Raw genomic sequence first — 19,735 nt, forward strand, 5'->3', positions numbered from 1 at the left:
TTGTAGATGTCCTTACTGTAGCTCCAGTCCAGCCTGTTGTCCTGGTTAACAGGTATTTACAATCCTGCACCTTTTCTCCCAAGATGGAAATAGTACGTAACCTAAACTAACAGATTAGGAACGTAAATAAAAGCACATTTTGGCATTTATGTATTCTAAGGGACCTGAATCGCCAGATCGCAACTATCACAACTGTCCCGCGACTCTGGAAAACTACAAACAAACAAAGGCTTGCCATGTCATATGTTATAAGTGAAATAATCTGCCAATGGAACCAGTACATTTTCATCAATATTAAGAAATTAATAGGTTTAAAAAAGCTCCTATTAAGAGACCACTTAATATGACTAGTTTCTCTGATTTTACTCTTTATATGTTTGAGTAAAATGAACGTTATTATTTTATTCTAGAAACTGTTGACATGAAAATCCACATGAAAATCCAAGCAAAAGTTTTGTTTTTATTTGCAGAAAATGAGAAATGGTCAAGATAACAAAAAGATGCAGAGCTTTCACACCTCAAATAATGCAAAGAAAACAAGTTGATATTCATTTGGAAACAACAACAATACCAATGTTTTAACTCAGCAGGATCAGTTCAGTAATCAATATTTGGTGGAATAACCAGGAGGTTTTCAATAGGGTTCAGTGCAGTGGACTCTGAATTATTTCTCTGTCGCCTCCAATGGTCCACTTAACTTTGGGCCGAACTAGTGAAAAACTCCTGCACAATAATTAAAGTCTACGGTAAAAATCCTAAATGTGGAAGTTTTTAGTCATTTTTTGTAATGAATTACAATGTTTAATGTTTAAAAGTACATCTTTGTCAAATAATATGTCCAAAACAGAAGGTTAATAAATATGCAGGCTTTTAGAAAACATAACTGAGGTTGCTAGAGCTCTGGCTCTACCGTAATTACAAATACACTTTCTAAAAATGTCATGAATGAGAATGAACCATTGTAGTTTTGTGGGTTCAGTGAGACCTCATAATACCTCTCCAGGCAAGAGTAAGTAAGGGTCTAATTGCACTCAAAGAGAATGGGAGGGGGGTGGTCCTCCTCTCTGGAGTCACAAGCTAAAAGGTCTACCTTCCCAACACAAAGCAACCCCGTCCCGTCCATTCTATTGTCTGGACTGAGCAATAATAAGGGAGGGAACATATGCTGGCAGTCAGTCCAGCTGTCAGCATCTGTTGTTTCTCAGCCAGATGCTCCATGGGCTGAGTGGACAATCCTCCCAAACAACCAGTATTCTTCTCAAACACTTTATCCAAGGAAGGAGGAGCAGCATTGTAAATTTTAGTCACAAACAAGAGCGAGAGGAAGCAGCAGAACTCCTCCTCCTCTCAGCTTTAAGATTGGAAATTTCTAAGTTTGGGTGAAACTGCGTTGAAACTTTTTATTCAGTCATAAGTCAAGAAGAGAAAGAAATTTGCATGACATTTTTTATTGAAATACTGTAACATTAGAGAACCAATGCATTTTGTTTAAAAAAGTAGACTAGAGCTGGCAGACATTCCTATTTAAAGTATAAGAGCTAATCCATTTTTCAGTTTAATAAAATGTGTTAAATCTGCAGTATGTAGCTTTTCTAAATTGTTTTTTTTTTTTTATATTTGTTGAAACTGTCACTTTGTTGTGGCATGTTTATGAAACAGATAATCTGTGAAAAATGAGCTCTTCTGCCTTCTCCCAGTGCAAACTCGAAACAACCAGAGCCAGGAGGAGGGTCTTAGCGCTGTCAATCACCTTCTGTGTGGCGCTACTCATCCTCTCTCTTGCTTCCTCCCTTGCTCTCTGCTACACTCCAGTTTGCCTAGCCTGTTATGGATGTTCATGCTAATTAGCATAGCCACCAATGACAGTTTTCCTGTAACTGAAACCTGTTTCTCCACTACCACCACATTTAGCAGCCAATGTATGAGAATGATTGACAGCATTAAGACCCTCCACCCTGCTGTTACAGGTTGTTTTTGGGTTGGGATCGGTGCATTTCTACAGCAGCTCAGGGAGAAATTGATCTTTTCACAGATTATCTGTCTCAAACTGTCACAACACGCTGACAGTTTTACAAATATGTAAAAAAAACATCCTTTATAAAAGTTACTGCAGTTTTAATGTTGAGTCTTATCAAAACTCCAACACCTGCTCATAAAAAACGTGTTTGCTCCAGTGAACTGAACACCTGCTTCTGCACACATCTGCATGCATACATTCATACACAACCCCCCCCCACAAAGTGCTACACAGTGGCCAGTCCAGAGTGGGGCTTAAACTCTATAATCCTGCATCTCATTCTCATTTCTCATAGTTTTGGTCTGCTGCCTATTCACGTTAGATCTTTTCAGCTTCCTCCTCCTCCTACACTTGCTCTTCTTTCTCCTCTTCGATGGCATCCCCTTTGATTCCCGTCTCCCTGCAGCCCCCACTCCTCTCCTGTCCTGACCAAAGCTTGACTCGAGGGTAACAGAGGCAGATGTTCCAGGAGCACACGACTGCCCTCAGCCCCGCTGAAAGCCCCCACTCACCCCCAGCACCTCCCATTTGTACTGGATCAGCAGTTAACCCCCGGAAAGAATCGGCCATACAAGCACGCACACACTCGCACAAAGAGCGCTGCTGCCCAGATCTGTAAGAGCTCAACAGTTGTCCGATTGAATGAGCAGCACACACAGATACGCAGTCACACACACCAAGCCCTGTCCAGATCCCCTCAGGTCTCCTGATAGCGGGAACACTGGGGGTCGGGCCTGGTGTCAGTGTCCAGGTCCAGCGTCTCTGCGGGCAGCTGGCCCAGCTAATCCAGCTGCTGGAGACCGCTGCTTCTCAAGCGAGAGGCCAAGGACTCCTGGAGAGCGGCGGGTCAGGCATCTCCAGGGGCAGCTTCTCTGTCATTTGTTCATAATCCAGGGGAGACGGATTCGTCTGGTTGTTTTTAGTTCACATCCAGTATAAAATTCACACTTTTTTGATACTTTATTTTTGATTACTGATCCATTAGATCAGTGGCGTCAGACTGACTGAAAAGGGCCAGTAGTGGCAAAATGTGTTGCTAAAACTTCCTATTAACACACTGTTAAAATATTACGCCTTTTCTTAAAATGAAATAACATTTGCATTGCAAAAGCCCAAAACCTAAGAGGAAACAGAAGATTAATACTTCAAACTGACGGTCTGTTTCTAGTTTTTAGTGCAAAATGTATTAGTACACTTGAAATAGGAAAAACTAATTTACAAGTAACTTTTCAGCAAGAAATATGAATTTATTTTAAGTCAGTAATTCCTTAATCTTGATAAAAAAGTTGTAGTTATAAGTGAAATAATCTGTTTCTCGATTGGAGATTATATGATGCTTTTACGACTTTAATTTTGTGTTTTAATGACGTGAAACATTTTGAACTTCCTCATTGCTGAAATATGCTACACAAACAAACTTGACTGTTTAATATGAGTTATAGTAACACCAGTGTTAAAAAATTGTCCTCTATCTCTCTGTCTGTCTGTCTGCCGCGTTCAGTCAACTTTTAGATGGTTAAATGAAGATTTATTATACTTATAAAGTATATTAACGATAAAACTCTAACCTTGTGAAAGTGTTCCCTGCAGATCCGCGGTTACGCCGAGGGCTGCCAGTCATTACGGCTGCTATCTGTCACCGCCGCCATCTTTCCTCATTAAAAGTTATAAAGTAACGTGACAAGTTTTGGTTTGCATCCTTGCCCCAAACAAACCCTGTGACCATTTCAACAGTGAAATCGACCAAATCAAAGCAATATTTTGCCACCAGATGTCTGTTTGTTGACAGGTTTTAAAGGAGCTCATTGGTTGCTTTGACGTCCATCATGGCGGCGCGGGCAGAGTTCTGAAGAGCGTGACATCACGTGCACAGAGTCAGCAGAACAATACTGTAGTTAGATTAAACAAAAGTAACTACACTCAGTTGGCCTTTAGCACAGGAGTGTCAAACTCCAGTCCTGGAGGGCAGATGTCCTGCAACTTTTAGATGTGCCTCTACTGCGCCATAATTAGATCATTAAGGTTCTGGAGAACGTATCTAGACAAAGAGGAGGTAATCATATCATTTCATTCAGTGTTTTGTACCTGTGGTACATCTAAAAACTGCAGGAAAGAGGCCCTTGAGGACTGGAGGTTGATACCTGTGCTTTAGTATCTATCAGAGTTCTCTAACAGCTAGACTTCTGCATGACTGAATATCCATCCCAGCTGAGCTTTATCTCACTTAGCAGTGATGCTAATCGACATGAGGATTCTTTCATGTAACCCAGAACCAGCTCTATGCCGAACCATGCAGTCCAGAGTCCTTTTGAACTTTTGATTTCTACAGCTGACTGCAGCAAAGGCCATCACGCTATGTGCAACAATGTGCAACAATGTGCAACAATGTGCATGTGTGTGTGTAGCTGGTGTGATGGTGATGATGTGGAGGTTCCCACGATGGCCATCCATCCATTTCTTGGCACGCACATACACACACTCACAGGCCATATGGCCACCTCACAGCCCCTGCATGCCACCACTGTGATTTGGCTCTGGAGGCCAGCAGCTTCACCCACAGCTCAGCGAGGCGTTTTCTGCTGCTGCTGCTGCTGCTGCAGACCAGGCAGAGAAATAAAACACCATGGAACAGAAAAATGATGCGTTATAAGAGCCAGTAGGCAGGCAGTGATGAGAGCGGACATTTGGTGGCGGCTCGGTCGGTGTTGTGGTGTTTGGCGAGCAGATGGCCGGGGCTCGAGGAGGGGCGTGTCCTGTCCTCGCGACCCTTCACAAATCACAAGTTCTCCCCTGAGGGGCTCACGACTCGCCGTTCAATGGGAATCAATGGGAATTACTTCACCAGAGAAAGAGATGAATGGGCGGCGGGGCGCGAGACCTCTCCCTTTGTTGTTCCCGCTGAGCGAGCGCGCGCGTGCACCGACAAACACGCGCTCACAGGCGGCCATTCGGTCTCACGCGCGCACACACAGACAGACAACAGGAAAGCACTTCAATTAAACAATCAGACCTCCACTTAAACAAATTTTCACCCCGCCCCCACTCCCACTCACGCGCGTCCACGCATCTACATGCACGCACGCAAAAGGAGAGGGATCAGAGGGGAGGAGTTTCTGCTGTTTCCTTAAGACACGCAGTCTCCTGACATGAATTATGTTTTGGGGGAGAAGTGTCGTCTTGATGTCGAGGGGGCTCATCTCACATGCCTTTCAGTCACGCTTTGCTGCCATAATCAGGAAATGTGCGCCACGTCATGGCGATGAGTGACTGATGGGAGACGCAGAGAGGGCACAGTGGACCTCTGGACGACGGGATGAGTTTGAATAAAAGCCTTCAAGGCGCAGATTTTATGGCAAACGAGCCCCGGTGGCAGCAACACTGTGAGCTGGAATCAGAAATCAGCAGCAGCTCAGGGGGTAAAACTGAGGCAGGCAGGAATATAATGGTGTCAGCTCCTGAAGGCCTTTCATTCAGGCAATCCACAGACGCCAAAACTGCATAGTACCCAAACATTATGCTCAAGGAAGCAGGGCCGGTCCGAACCTTTGTGAGGCCCTAAGCAGATTCTTGTTTGGGGGCCCCCCATGCCAACACCAACACCAGATGCTTTATCGTTCCTAAGCTACTGTTTGTATTATGTTAGCCTTGGAGGAGCAGCTAAGACCAAAACGAAACTTGGGTTTTGGAAAGCAGAGAGGAATTTAAGTGTGACATATTATTTTATCTATTTGAAAGTTATGTCAGCGGATAAACACCAAATTTACAGTTAGTGAGTTTGAAATCTTTCCAAGAGTGGCAGCAGCAAAAAGAGAGAAACCTTTGACAATAAAAGTGATAGAAATCAGTTTGCTATGTGAAGCGAATAATTCAATTTGTATTATTCAGTTTTATTTTAAATATGTATGTTATAAAGCTATACAGTGGAGCATTAGAGGCCTCTTGGTGGTATAGGGGGTTTAATCAGCTGCTTAATTTGCATTTTCCTTGGGCCTGCAAGGAAGAGTGGCACTGCTTCAACATAACTTTAGCTTAAACGTATTCCTATTGATTTGCATATTTAACAGAGAGAAGTGCAGTCAACATTAGTTCATGTGGGTAATAATAGGAATTAGATGCTAGGCTTTTAAATTAGTATAAAAGTATATTTTAAAAAATTGCAATAACTGCAACTGCAATTTCTACAATACAACATAGCTTTTAAAACACCAAGGGTAGAGTACCTAAAAACATGTAGTCAAGTAAAAGTGGCATTACTTCAACAAAATAAAAAGGCGACTCAGTTAATGAGCATCTGATCATTTCAAAGTTACATCATGGATCATTATTGCAGTAGGTTATTCATAAGACCAATGAAGGTATAAATTAATATGACTCTGATGTAGTTTTACCCCTTTTTTCTTCTCCTCTGCTTTTTAAATGTGATATAAAAGCTTGGTGTACAATTCTGTTTTCTTTTGTTTGTTTGTGAAAACACAAAATTAATAAAACAGCTTTTTAAAAATAAAAAAAAACACTAAATATAAGGTTATGTGTAAATGTTGGTTATTTATGGGCCAAATGAAATTAATTCACATAAATAACATCTCTACAAAGCAATAAAATCAGGCAAAAGAAAAGATAATGTAATAAATTTCTTTCAGTAAAGCTGCAGGTCTGTGTCTGGTGATTTTTTTGATTATAACAAACTTCATATTTGGTCAAAGTGGGATGAGAATCTCGACATTTTACACAGGTAAGAGTAGAAATATTTAATAATAAAATTACTTAGGTAAAAGTAAAAGCAGAAATAGTCCATTTTTGAAAGTTTTACTTAAATAAATGTAAAAAAAAACCCCTAAATTTAACTAGTCGTTAGTAAACTAATAAGTGCATGTGACACAGACTGAGGCTGCACAATGTTTCTACACTTTTCATTGAATTTATTGTCCTAGACATGGTGGAGGCAGCATCATGCTGTGGGAACACTCCTTTGTTCTTCCTAAACTGTGAACGTAGAAACGCATCTGCCCTGTGGCTGAAAGCTGGACATGCGTTAACTTGTGAATTAGCTCCTTGTTTGTGGACCAAAACGCTGATGCTGCGCAGCTTCAACTGGAGATGTTAATTAAGGCCTTCCTCCTCCTCCTCCTCCTTCTCCTCTTCGCCAACCTGTGTGCATGTTGATAGACATAAGAAGTGGCATGGTGCTCTGATGCAGCGCTGCTGCTGTGCCAACATAGTAATAAATAAATAATTCAGAGAGGAGGCCCTCTCTGCAGTCCCTGCTGCAAAGCTTTAAGCCTGAGGTGATTGACAAGTGTGGCACCAAACACCAATTAACTGCTCTGGCCAATCAGCAACTCTCTTCAAAGCCTTTCATTTACTTGTGAACATGGCCCATGTATTCACAGCTATTGCTGTAACCCAGGGCTGAAATGAGACAGCCTTAAGATATTTTACAGATATGACGCAGCAGAAGGAGAGTGGCATGCTGAGGGATTTACTTAAAGTTTGATCAAAGCACTATTAGCATCTAAAGCTGCTTTAGGGCCAGAGGGCAGCTCATGATAACTTCATGGCAACAAGTGTGCATTCTTCCCCGCATTTTTCTGCGGATAAAAAAACACACACACACACACATATGCAAATAAGGTTGTGAGTTCATGTGAGCTGATGTCATGCGGCTGTGAGACAAACAGGCTGCAGGTCACTTTTTGAGCAGCAGGTTGTAGAAACCAGCTCATGCTCACGTCTCCAGATGATAAAATGTTTATTTATATACATAAACACACGTTCAGGTTACCATTTATAAAACCTGCCGTGCTGTCCGTGTCTGTGTGCGTGTGTGTCTCTGGTGTTGTATTATTGTGAGAGAGCAGGTGCTGCAGGCCCAATTAACATACAGCTGAAAGCACAAAGAGAAAAAAGTTTACTCCCTCTGAGAGTCCCTCCTCCTCCTCCTCCTCCTCCTCCCTCCGCCCTCTCCTCACAAAGTCCCTTAATGACAGCCACGCGAGTGACACACCACCATGTACTGTTTTTTTTTTGTTTGTTTTTTCTGCTGCCTATACCAAAGAGCATGTAAGGAAAATACAGACATGACGAGACATTAACTGATCCGTGATCCTTGTTCGTAAATTGGGGGGGATATTTGCGCACCGATGTGATGTGGTAAAGATGGATGTTTACTGGCCTGACGCGAATCGAGACAAACACAAATACACAGTAAATATTCATAGAAAGCTGCGATGTAACTCGTAGATTACATTTAGATTTACTAATTAACCAATTAACCAAAATAGTTCGTCTGCCAGCGAAGACGGAATTAATGTAGCGACTGTGACGCACATTTTTAGTTTAGTTGTGCGCGGAGCAGATCTAAGCGTCGATGAATTACTTGAACGGGAACAGATTGACTGGTTTTGGGTGGGAACGTTAAAAAAAAAAAGCGGGGTATCACCATAGGAATGCGATGGAGCAGATGGTCGTTAGCGGCCAGCCAGCATCAGGCCAGCCAAGACTCCACCATAGTCGGCCCAGATATGGGAACCCACCGTCCAACTGGCTGCTGCCGCTGCGCACATAATAAATCTCCCGGTAGAGTTGAGGATTTCTGTAAAAGAATTTGTCGGAATGTAAATGGGCTCCGCGCTGTGGAGGAGGGAGCCATCAGGGGAAGCGAGGGGCTGTTGTACATTTAACAGCTCAGTAGCCATTTGGTCTGTCCCCTTGAGAGAAAAAGAGAGGGGGGGTTCAGGTTTTTTTTTTTTTTTTGGAGGGGGGACTCCTACCCTCCTCCTGTTTCATTGTAATGGCCCCGGGGCGGACTTGTGGTGGTGGTGGAAGGAGGGGAAGAAGAGAGGCAGAGGGCCTCATTTGCATCTTATTACCCTTCGCTTGCTGGCCCTGTATAAAACCCTGCGCAGGGCAGAAAACCTATCAGACGTACTCACTGATACATGACATCAAAAGAGAGGAGCGGATGTTGTTTCCTGTGTTCAGGAGGAAGACATCCTGAAAACAAAGACATAAACTGGAACAAGTAAAGAAGACCATCTTTTCTACAACCTAGTTGGAATTAACTCCGGTATTTCCGCTCTGGATTTCTCTGAGGGGGACTATTCCGCTGGATCTTACTCGAATCTGTGAAAGTCCGATTCGTTTTGAGCAACGAAAAGGAAGAAACAAAAAGAAAAAAAAGACACTTTTGAGGGAGTGGGCAGATGGACAGGTGACTGACGCGCTCCAGGAAAAGTGTCTCCTAATTTCCAGCCTTGTGCGTAAAAGCGTCGCCTTGACCGTGAGCGCAGCTCTGAAAACTTTCTCCATGAGTGTTTGAGCGGTGAGACACGGACCCGCGGAGCTTTCAAGACTTGTTGAGGCGGCTGTCAACACAATGGGACGCCTGTGTCTGCTCCTCATTGTCAGTCTGTCCTCACTCACCTGCCAGGTACGTCCCAGCATCCAGGGCTCCGAACGTCTCATTCTAATTACCCTTATCTCAGATCGATCCCATATGAGTGTTTCCCTCCCCCTGTGTTGCAGGTTTTGTGCTCAGGCGTGTTCGAGCTCAAACTGCAGGAGTTTCTCAACAAGAAGGGGATCGCTGGGAACGCCAACTGTTGCCCGGGAGGCGCCGCGCACCCGCAGGACCACCAGCAGTGCGAGTGCAAGACTTTCTTTCGCGTCTGCCTGAAGCACTACCAGGCCAGCGTCTCCCCGGAGCCTCCCTGCACCTACGGCGGCGCGGTGACTCCCGTGCTCGGCTCCAACTCCTTCCAGGTGCCGGAGACCAACGCGGACAGCTTCACCAACCCGATCCGCTTTTCCTTCGGCTTCACGTGGCCGGTGAGTAACCGGAGATGACAGTTGTTATCCCCCACATCACTTAACGTCACGTTTTATGTTACTGGCGTTGGAATTGGACTTTTGTGGCGGATTTTATTAAGAGGAGGGGGACGGGGGGAAAGAAAGCCGAACAGATGCTCCCAGACTCAACACTTGTGAGGGTCTTTGTCAGCAGCGTGTGAGAGGGGCTATTGTAGTAACTCTGCGCTCTTTGGTGGGATGAAACAGGGAGGGGATGTGGGTGTGAGAGAGAGAGAGAAAGAGGGAGAGAGAGAGAGAGAGAGAGAGAGAGAGAGAGAGAGAGGCCTTGTCACCAAAATGATTTCCCCCTCCGATCAGCCGTGGTGGGAAATCTAACATCCTCTGAGTTGGCACATCATTTGCAGCGCAGCGTGAAATTCCGCCTCATTTTGGGTTTTACAGCGGTGTCAAAGTGTGATAGTAGCAGGGGTGTGAAAAGAAGAAGGAGCAGGTCGCCTGGCCTTATTAGGCTTCTAATCAGTATTAGAATTAGACTGTGAAGTTTATGAGGGCTCCTAATGGCTCTGGAGGCTGAAGGTAAGGGGGAGGTTCATTTGCAAGCAGAGCAGCTGTTGACTCTGTCTGTCTCTCCTCAGGGGACGTTTTCACTGATCATTGAAGCTCTGCACACGGACTCCCTGGAAGACCTGACAACAGGTGGGCATCAGGACTGATGTGTGTATGTGTGTGTGTGTGTGTGTGTGTGTGTGTGTGTGTGTGTGTGTGTGTGTGTGTGTGTGTGTGTGTGTGTGTGTGAGAGAGAAAGCGAGGGAGATGATGGCCTCGTTGGTGTGCAGAGCCATGTTTTCCCACTCAGATATCATCAGGATTCACTCATGCTTTTTACATTTCAACATTTCACCTAAAATAAGGTCATTTGTGTGTGATTTTGACTCTTATTTAGGGTTTAATTTTAAAGTTTGCTCTGGTCGCATCTTCCCATCATTTATTGCTCTAAAGTTACACTGACAGTAGAAATTGCTGTTTTTGTTTCAGACAAAAACAGCAATTTCTGAAGGTTTGCATCTTGACCTTCAGGGTGACAACCAATGACCTTGTTGAAACTGTGGCTCACTTCTTCTGCAGACAACCCAGAGCGGCTGATCAGCAGGTTCACCACGCAGCGGCACCTGACCGTAGGAGAGGAATGGTCCAAGGACATGCAGACGGCCAGCAGGACGGAGCTGCGCTTCTCCTACCGCTTCCTGTGCGATGAGCACTACTACGGCGACGGCTGCTCCGTCTTCTGCCGGCCCCGGGACGATGCCTTTGGACACTTTACCTGCGGCGAGCGAGGGGAAATCATATGCAATTCTGGCTGGAAAGGCCAGTACTGCACTGAACGTGAGTGGGTTTGCTCATTGATTGAACTCTTTCATTACGCCGGTGCAGGGAAGCTAAATGAAAGAGCAGGGAGGAGGGATAAAAAGTGAAGAGAGGCTTTTCCAACTCAGTGGTCAAGCAGTGGCTAATATTTGGATCTGATGCGAAGCAGAGGAGGCTGATGAGTGCATCAAGCTCACATGACGGATTACAGTATTCTGTAATCCGTATATCATTGACTAACACAACATAGTACATTGGTCAGATACAGTGGTGAGTAGAGTACCCAAAAAGTTGTACTTAAGTAAGAGTAGCACTAATTCAACAGGTTTCCACTCAAGTTAAAGTAAAAAGCAGCTAAAAAATTACTCTGAAAGTATTGGTAAAAGTCTATTCAATCATTTAACTTATCAATCATTCAATATTTAAAACATCATCAGTATAAAGTATAAAGTTTTTTTTAAGTATAAAGTTGCATGTTAAGAACCAGAATGAAAATGATTCATTTAACAAAATCACAAATTTTCAAAATCTGTTTCTTTATTTAGAAAACTTTAACAAAAACTCCTCCAAGTGTTTGTGTCTATTTAGTGTTTGGTTAAAAACCTGCTTGTTTTTCATTCAGTGGATAAAAGATCCAGAGATTTTACTCAAGTAAGAGCTGAGATACTTAACAATACCGAGTTAAAAGCAGAGCAAAAATACTTCTAAAAGTACATTTTTTCCGAAAACCTACATAAGTAAATGTAAGTAGTTACCACCAAACTTCGATTAGTTGCTACCTAATCACTTCCATTTTAAAGGAATTGTCTTGCAATCATCATCAAGATTTTGGGGTTTTTCTTTTTCCTGCACAGTTTAAACAACAGTTTTTCAATCTGAAGTTTATTTCTCCAGCAGTCGTTTGCCTCTCTTTATTCTCAGAGACTTTTTCCAGCTCATAATGGAGGGCCCGTGTGCAACAGGCGTCAGTCAGTTATCCCATTGCACCAGAGGCCTCCGTTCTAATGAGCCGCGGTGGCTCCTCAGTAATTCACACGCCGCGTGCCTTCCATTAGACCGCTGGGGCCTCCTCGCCCCCAAACCTCCTCCCCGATTGGCCAAGTGGGGGTCCTATATTGTTGCGGCCGGGGCCGGTGATTGGCCGAGCCGGGTCGTGTATTGTTGTGGAGGGGGCAGCTGCTCAGTGAGAGGAGACAATGGAGCAGCTGTCTGGTGGTTAGCTCCTCACAGACCAGCTGGCCCTGGGGGGAAAAGGTGGAGGAGGAGGGGAATGAGGAGAGAGGGAAAAAAGGGGAGAGGAGGAGGAAGAGGAGATAAGGAGTAGGGGAGGGGATGGAGGACGGAGGATGAAGGAAATAAAAAGGAGGAGGACAGAGGCAAGGGGTGAGAAAAGGGGACTTCTGACCCACAGTCAAGGGGAGAAAGGGGGCTTTGTGTGGGGGGCTTTTTGTTGTGGAGCTAGCCTGTTAAAAGAGGGGCTTCTTGGCTGGTTCTCCTTCTTTGAGACCCAAACTGTGATAGCTTCCAGCTTGGCTGAAAGGTAGTATTTCATCAAAACACCTAAAACCTAAGGGTGGTCACACATGACCCGATAACAATGATTCCCTTCAACATGCTAAAACGTGAACCAGACAGACAGAAAGAGGAGTCAGATGAGTAAACACACAATTCAGGAGGCAGACAAGCAAGAAGCAATGTAAATGTTGCTGTTTTTTTTATGGTTGCCGTTTGAAAATCTTGTTTTTCATGGTTTGGCTGATCTGTTTGTGTTCTTTTTACAGCTATTTGTCTTCCTGGATGTGATGAAGAACATGGATTCTGTGACAAACCAGGAGAATGCAAGTAAGTTCAAAACAAGCTGCTTCTATGTGTCTGTAAACTAGGGCTGGACAGTAAATCAGTAACAATATACACTGCAATAGACTCGTGATCAACTTTAAATAGATAATACGTCTGATAGAATATTCACTGAACTCCGGAACCGCACAGCATTCTGGGAGACGAAGGCAGAGAAAATGCTTTGGCCACTGAATTGATGCCTTCAACTAACTCACTCACTCTTTGGTTACCTTGCAACAACTTGCTGAGGAACATTTGGTTACCTAGTTGAGTAACTTGCCCAGCAGCAGTTTAAGGTTTTGCCATTGTGCCTCATAACTACTTAAAATAAAAAACTACAGCCTGGAGTAAAAGCTGTGAATAAAGAGTAAATGTTCTACTATTAGTCTGGTAGTACTTCAGATATTTAAAGCAACGAACTAATCAGTAGTTACCAATATCAACTGATATGAAATGCTTATATTATGATATGTTTTTCGGCCATCTTGTCCAGCCCTTCTCTAACCTAAGCTACCCTGACCTTCGTCTCCTTCAGTTTGATATTAACTGGCCGGTGTGTTCTCAGGTGTCGCGTGGGATTCAGTGGGCGTTACTGTGATGACTGCATCCGTTACCCAGGTTGCCTCCACGGCACCTGCCAACAACCCTGGCAGTGCAACTGTCAGGAGGGATGGGGCGGGCTCTTCTGCAACCAGGGTGAGTTTGTAGACAAGTTCACTAAAATGCCGCGTTGCTCTTTGAATTTCTTCTGTCTTTGCTTGTTTTGTATTTAATCTGTTTGGCTCATAAGTGCAACTGTTTGTATTGTCAGACCTGAATTACTGTACACACCATAAGCCTTGTCTTAATGGAGCCACCTGCACCAACACGGGCCAGGGCAGCTACACATGCTCCTGCCCCCCTGGATACACCGGTGCAAACTGTGAGATCCAAGTTGACGAATGCTCAGAAAATCCCTGTCGAAATGGAGGCAGCTGCATCGTGAGTACCACTTTAAAGACATGAGAATGTCTTTGGGTACAGCAACTGCCTTAAGTTTGTGCATAACCAAGAATTGTTGTCAACAGGACAATGACAATGGCTACAAGTGCACATGTCCACCTGGTTTTTATGGAAACAACTGTGAGCTAAGTGCCAATACGTGTGCAGACGGGCCGTGTTTCAACGGTGGACGTTGTGTGGACAACCCTGAAGGAGGCTACTTCTGTCAGTGCCTTATGGGATATGCTGGGTTCACTTGTGAGAAGAAAATTGACCATTGCTCCTCCAATCCTTGTCTAAGTGGTAGGTTGTTGTGTTTATCAGTATACCCTACTCCACATTTACTTCTAAATCAAGTGGTGAGGAACTGGGAGACTAATCTTAATGATACTTCACTGTACAGGCGCAGAATGTGTGGATCTAGTTAACTCCTACCTGTGTGAGTGTCCAGAGGGATTTTTGGGGCCCAACTGTGAGGTCAGCAACGGCATTTCTACGTTGTGTCAGTCCTTTCCTTGTCGGAATGGTGGAACTTGCCAGGACACATTGGATGGCTACACATGCAATTGCCCACCAGGTATGATCATTTTTAATCTACTTTATTTCTAAATGTTGCTTGGACCCATTTTTGAGACTCTGAACTTTTCCTTGCAGGATATACAGGCAAAAACTGCAGCTCTCCGATCTCTCGCTGCATTCACAACCCGTGTCATAATGGAGCCACTTGCCATGAGCGTAGTGGTCGCTATGTGTGTGCCTGTGTCCCGGGCTACGGTGGGAATAACTGCCAGTTCCTCCTACCAGAGGTTCCCAAGGGTTCCCAGCCAGTCGTTGATGGTCCAGATCGGCGATATTCATCTTCAGAAAGTGGGAATACTGACACTGAGGAGGATGACGACAGCGGATTCCCGTGGACGGCTGTCTCTGCTGGCGTTTTCCTCGTTCTTGTGATCCTGATCAGCTGCTCTGTGTTGGTGGTCTATGTTCGCGTCAAACTACAAACCCGACACAGTCACCATAGTGACAGTGTTCACAGTGACAGCCAGGAGACCATGAATAACCTCACAACCAATAACTGTCTTCGAAGTGACAAGGAGCTTGGTGGTATGATGACGACATCAATTAAAAACACCAATAAGAAAGCAGATTATCATTCGGACCTTGCTGGGTCAATTGGGGGTCTGAGCGGAATCAGCAGCCTCAATGGATCTGAGAAAAATGGCTTTAAGCCTCGTTACCCAAGTGTGGAGTACAACCTGGTCCATGAACTCCGGCAAGAAGATCTGTCACCATGTACAGAGGAGGAATGCAAACAACCAGAGCCCAAATGTGAGCCACTGGATGAGCCCAGCAGAGGGGAAGGATTCAGGAAAAGACAGAACAGGTACTCAAGAATCACCCTAAGCACATTACAACCCCACGTAGAATGAAGAGCAGTATTTCTAATCTCTTTGTTGTTCATCCTACAGTGATGCTTCGGAAAAGAAAGCATCAGCAGAGTCACCAGGATGCAGCGAAGCAAAAGATCAGCCATCCTCTGATTTAAAATGTCATACAGCGAGAGATCCTCAGTACCAGTCAACCTGCGACCTCAAATTCCAGCCAACCAGTGAGGCTGTGTACCCTACTCCCAGTGACAGCCGGTACCCCTGTTCCAACGATACCAAATACCAGTCTGTTTACGTCATATCAGACCAGAAAGATGAATGTATCATTGCTACAGAGGTGAGAACACACTCTATTTTATCTGTTTGAGCTTCCACACCAGAAAAATAACTTTCCATCTGTACTGGTACCTCAGCACTAACTTTGTTTACTTTGTTTTACAGGTATAATTATGGTACCAGTTTCCTGTGGTTATGGTACCAGTTTCCTGTGGTTGATGTTAGTCCACACACACCAACCCTGAGCAGTAGAGCTCAGCTTGTTTCTGGGAGGTTTTACTCCTGCTGTTTGCTGCTGTTCCCTGGGATTTCCTAGAGGACTTTGAGCCAAGGTGATAATGTGCCAGTGAAGACGCATCACCTGCTTGGCCTTGACTGAGGACTACAGTGATACTACGGGTCAATTTACAATATCCTTGGCCTTCGACGGACGCAGGTCTTTTGGTGACTCTATGCTTTGGATGAAGTGCCAGAACAAGGTGCCAGCACTTGTACAGACACAAGGCTGTCTCAGACAGTCAAAAACTGCTGGAGAACTCACAAAGAGCTTGCTTGATGCCTCCTTGCAGCACTGGAAGATTTACAGCTCATCAGTGGATGAACTGTTCTCTCCTGATAAGCAGCGGAGCATTGACTTGGATATTGACCGATGATATTGTACGGTGATGTACCGACTGAATGAACAATGTAGTACCTTTAGTGTACTGAAAACCTTTAAAGTACTGCTGTAGTACTGTTACGTGCTGTGGTTTTACATTGCTGTGTAAAATCTGTCCTGGATTTCCGGTAGTTTATGTTCTGCACAGTGCTGCAGAGTGGAGTGTGGAGCTGTTGCAACAGTCCCCGTAATTTTAGGCAGACCATTTGTAGAAATTCATTCAAGGAATCACAAGCAGAACTTTGCATATCAGATCATCTAAAGTTTAGGACCACTTGTAGGACAGCCGAACACCTTCAACTCTACAGCACTGGCAGATGTAGCTGAGCTGGTTCTCAGCAGAAAACAGAGAACTGAAAACTCCAGTAGTGACTGCAGATCGATCCACCATGGATACTGTTGGGCCATACTGGCCTCTGAGCCCTGAAACGTCTGATAGAAAGGGCAATGCTTGGGGCAAGGGATATAAATCAGACCAATACAGGCATCATATTTAATTATCAAAACATTTGTTCAACCTAAACCTGACTGTTTGGCTTCTTTTTTTCCCCGACTTTGTAATAATGTTTTTCCAAGAGAACAAGGCCGCGCTATAAAGTCTTAACTGCCAAGACCTCATTGCACTATAGAGGTGTGTGTGCATATGTGTGTGTGCAAGTGTGTGTGTACAGAAGAAGCAAATGGCCGCTTTTGGTGTCGATGTATGCACTGTTCTCTCCCGCCCCAGTCTTCCACTATCAGCCAATTCAAGGGCACCATGACTCCTCCTGCCGCTGGTTAGAATCTTTTGTTTTGTTTTTCTAAATTTATTTGTTATCTAAAGAAAGATGTATGCGTTTAATTTAATTATGTAATTATTTTTTGCTTCATTTTGTTGTGCTGTTTTTGTTAATCCTGTTATAATTTAAGTCGTGTTGTTTTTATTTGGCAGATGATGTATGTATGTAAGTATGTATGTATGCATGTGTTAGGCACTTGAGACCACTGTGACTGTGTTGTATTTAAGAGAAAAGTCGTATGTACAAAGCCTGTCATTTTTATAACTGGAAAATGTGATATTTTTCCAAAATAAAAGAGAAATGAAATCTATTCTGGTGCTGGAAAATATTTTCATGCTAAGGCAGTACTGCTTGGATTAACCCAGAAGACGGCAATGAAAGCACAAGCACGTTAAAAAGTTGTCTAACAAATTTAGGCAGAGGGATTTGCCATCACTAAGTGATTGTGTAAGTAGTGTTTGCATGATGTGTGTGTGTGTGTGTGTGTGTGTGTGTGTGTGTGTGTGTGTGTGTGTGTGTGTGTGTGTGTGTGTGTGTGTGTGTGTGTGCGGGGGGTGGGGGGGCTGCCTGTGTGTGTGTATCTGTCTGACACAGCAGAAGACTGTCTCCTTGTGGAACCACTAAATGAGACAAAGACACACCCCATAATCATAGACCGCTTAGCAAGCCTCCTCTGAGGCCAAAGTCATTTCTCTGTGAGGATCCGAATGTTAGTCCAAATGTGTGTGTTTCATTTCCTTAATGTGTTTGTGACTGGATCTCTTTTTGTCTATGAGCGTCTTTATTTGAGTACAAGTTCATGTGTGTGATCTTGTTTAAGAAGAGGGGTATTTATAGCTGGAGATAGAAACCACCAGTCTGGATTTAGTCCCAGTTGCCCCTGCCTGACTACGCTCTGTATATAAATGTGTGTGTAAGTGTGTGTGTGTGTCCCATTTAGCGACCACTGAGAGAGTAGAGGCAGCCATCAAAGAAACTCATATGGTTTGCATTCTTTTATAAACACACACCAGATAGGCTTTAAAACTGGATGACGGATGATCAGAACTTTTACCAAAAAGAAGAACGGGATTAAGTGTTGACATTTGTCACATTAACACAGAGACACAGAAGTCATAATGTGGCTGACTGATCTCAAAATAAGAAACAGAAAAAATTAAGGACAACTCTTTAACATCACTCTGCGTTATTTTTACCAGCAACATAAAAAAATAGGTCAACCTTGTGTTGCTCGCAAATATTTTGACATTTTTAGGCGCTGTACAAATCGATGTGACATGTAGTTTACATTTATTCTTTCCTCATTTCATGTCCTAAAAATCATCTTTTATATTACAGTTTGTGTCTCACACTTTTAAAAGTGAATGCAGAAGGCCTGATAAGTCTCAGAGTCATTTAATTCCACATTGTTTTCAAACTGAATCATTGTAAATCACACTAAAATTAACAAAAGCTTTAAAGGTCTGGCTCAAGATTTTTGAAGTGAGATTTCAAGCATCTCATCTTTCATCTTTGGATGATGTAGCTAACTGCTAGTCTGTAGGGTCCAAAGACCAAACCTACCAACCCTCAAAAAACTTATTTTTTAAAACAATTATAAACAGACACTTCTATAAGTACAACTGGACCACATTTTGCTTCACCAGGCCTTAAATCATCATGTTATAGACTCAAGGAGGTGCTGAAAAGGGGACAAATTATGCAAAGTTGACATTTTGCAGGTTTTTATACTTCCATTTGGTTTTGCTTCTAAAAACAACCAAAGTATTTTTTAAAAATGAAAAAGACATGAAATGATTGTTGGCTATTAAGTCATTTTTTTTAGTTTCAAAAGTCTCCTCATTATTAAGTCACATTTAACAGGCAACTCCAGCAGAGCCCAGCTCTCCACCCAGAAATCCAACCAGAGTTCCAGCACATTTGGTCAGTTGGTTTATCTGCTACATACACTCGACAATGGCTACGGGAAAAGACAAGTGTTTGGTTGGATCCACCCGAAACCACTTGCTGCATTCTTGTTGGTTGTGTATGAGGCTCCACTTCTGCTTTTCAAAGTTGTACAGTTGTATAATTGTGCCTCTGTTTGCAGGCATTTTCACATGGAAGTGTGAATATGAAGTTAGCGGGCGCGGCCAGCTTCTTTGGATTTAAAGTAACAAGAGATCCTAAAAGAGCTCATTATTAAAGAGGCAGAACTGAGCAGATTGATTTTGTGCTCAAAATTTAATGAACATGTTTTGTACAGACCCATACTAACCTGTTCTAGGAAGCACAATAGAATAGGTCACCATTAAATACATGTTCTCAGAAATGACCTGAGATATTTTCCAGTGTTGACTGGCACCTCAATTAACTCTTCTCCTGACTGAAGAGTTGAATCTTTTGATTCTAGAAACTATGGGTGTAGCTGATGGAAATGAGAAAATCCAATTACGACTCCAATGAATTATTCAGGGTACATTGGAGTTACTGTAGTTCATGGTGTCAGCTCAAGAAGACCAAATGTGTAAAGTAAATAACAAGGCTTCACAAAAATAATTTAGTCAGTAGTGTACACACTAATGCAAGTAAGTTATTTCAGGTCTTTAATTCCTATTCTCCCCCATAACAGCGTTGTTTGTTT

The 19,735-nt window shown here is 43.5% G+C and overlaps 1 protein-coding gene across 1 annotated transcript; it reads left to right on the forward strand.

Moving 5' to 3' along the window:
• The first annotated feature begins 8,954 nt into the window (after window positions 1–8,954).
• dld (deltaD) lies at window positions 8,955–15,865 on the forward strand. Its single transcript, XM_055036324.1, has 12 exons — window positions 8,955–9,446; window positions 9,542–9,844; window positions 10,462–10,522; window positions 10,952–11,209; window positions 12,973–13,033; window positions 13,596–13,726; window positions 13,842–14,011; window positions 14,098–14,314; window positions 14,415–14,588; window positions 14,666–15,395; window positions 15,481–15,736; window positions 15,841–15,865. Exons 1-12 carry the CDS (start codon window positions 9,393–9,395, stop codon window positions 15,844–15,846), a joined length of 2,421 nt encoding a protein of 806 aa, XP_054892299.1. The 5' UTR covers window positions 8,955–9,392; the 3' UTR covers window positions 15,847–15,865.
• Window positions 15,866–19,735: the final 3,870 nt, after the last annotated feature.

Source organism: Poeciliopsis prolifica, unplaced genomic scaffold (assembly GCF_027474105.1).
Source record: "Poeciliopsis prolifica strain line A6 unplaced genomic scaffold, Auburn_PproV2 SCAFFOLD011, whole genome shotgun sequence".
NCBI lineage: Eukaryota > Metazoa > Chordata > Actinopteri > Cyprinodontiformes > Poeciliidae > Poeciliopsis > Poeciliopsis prolifica.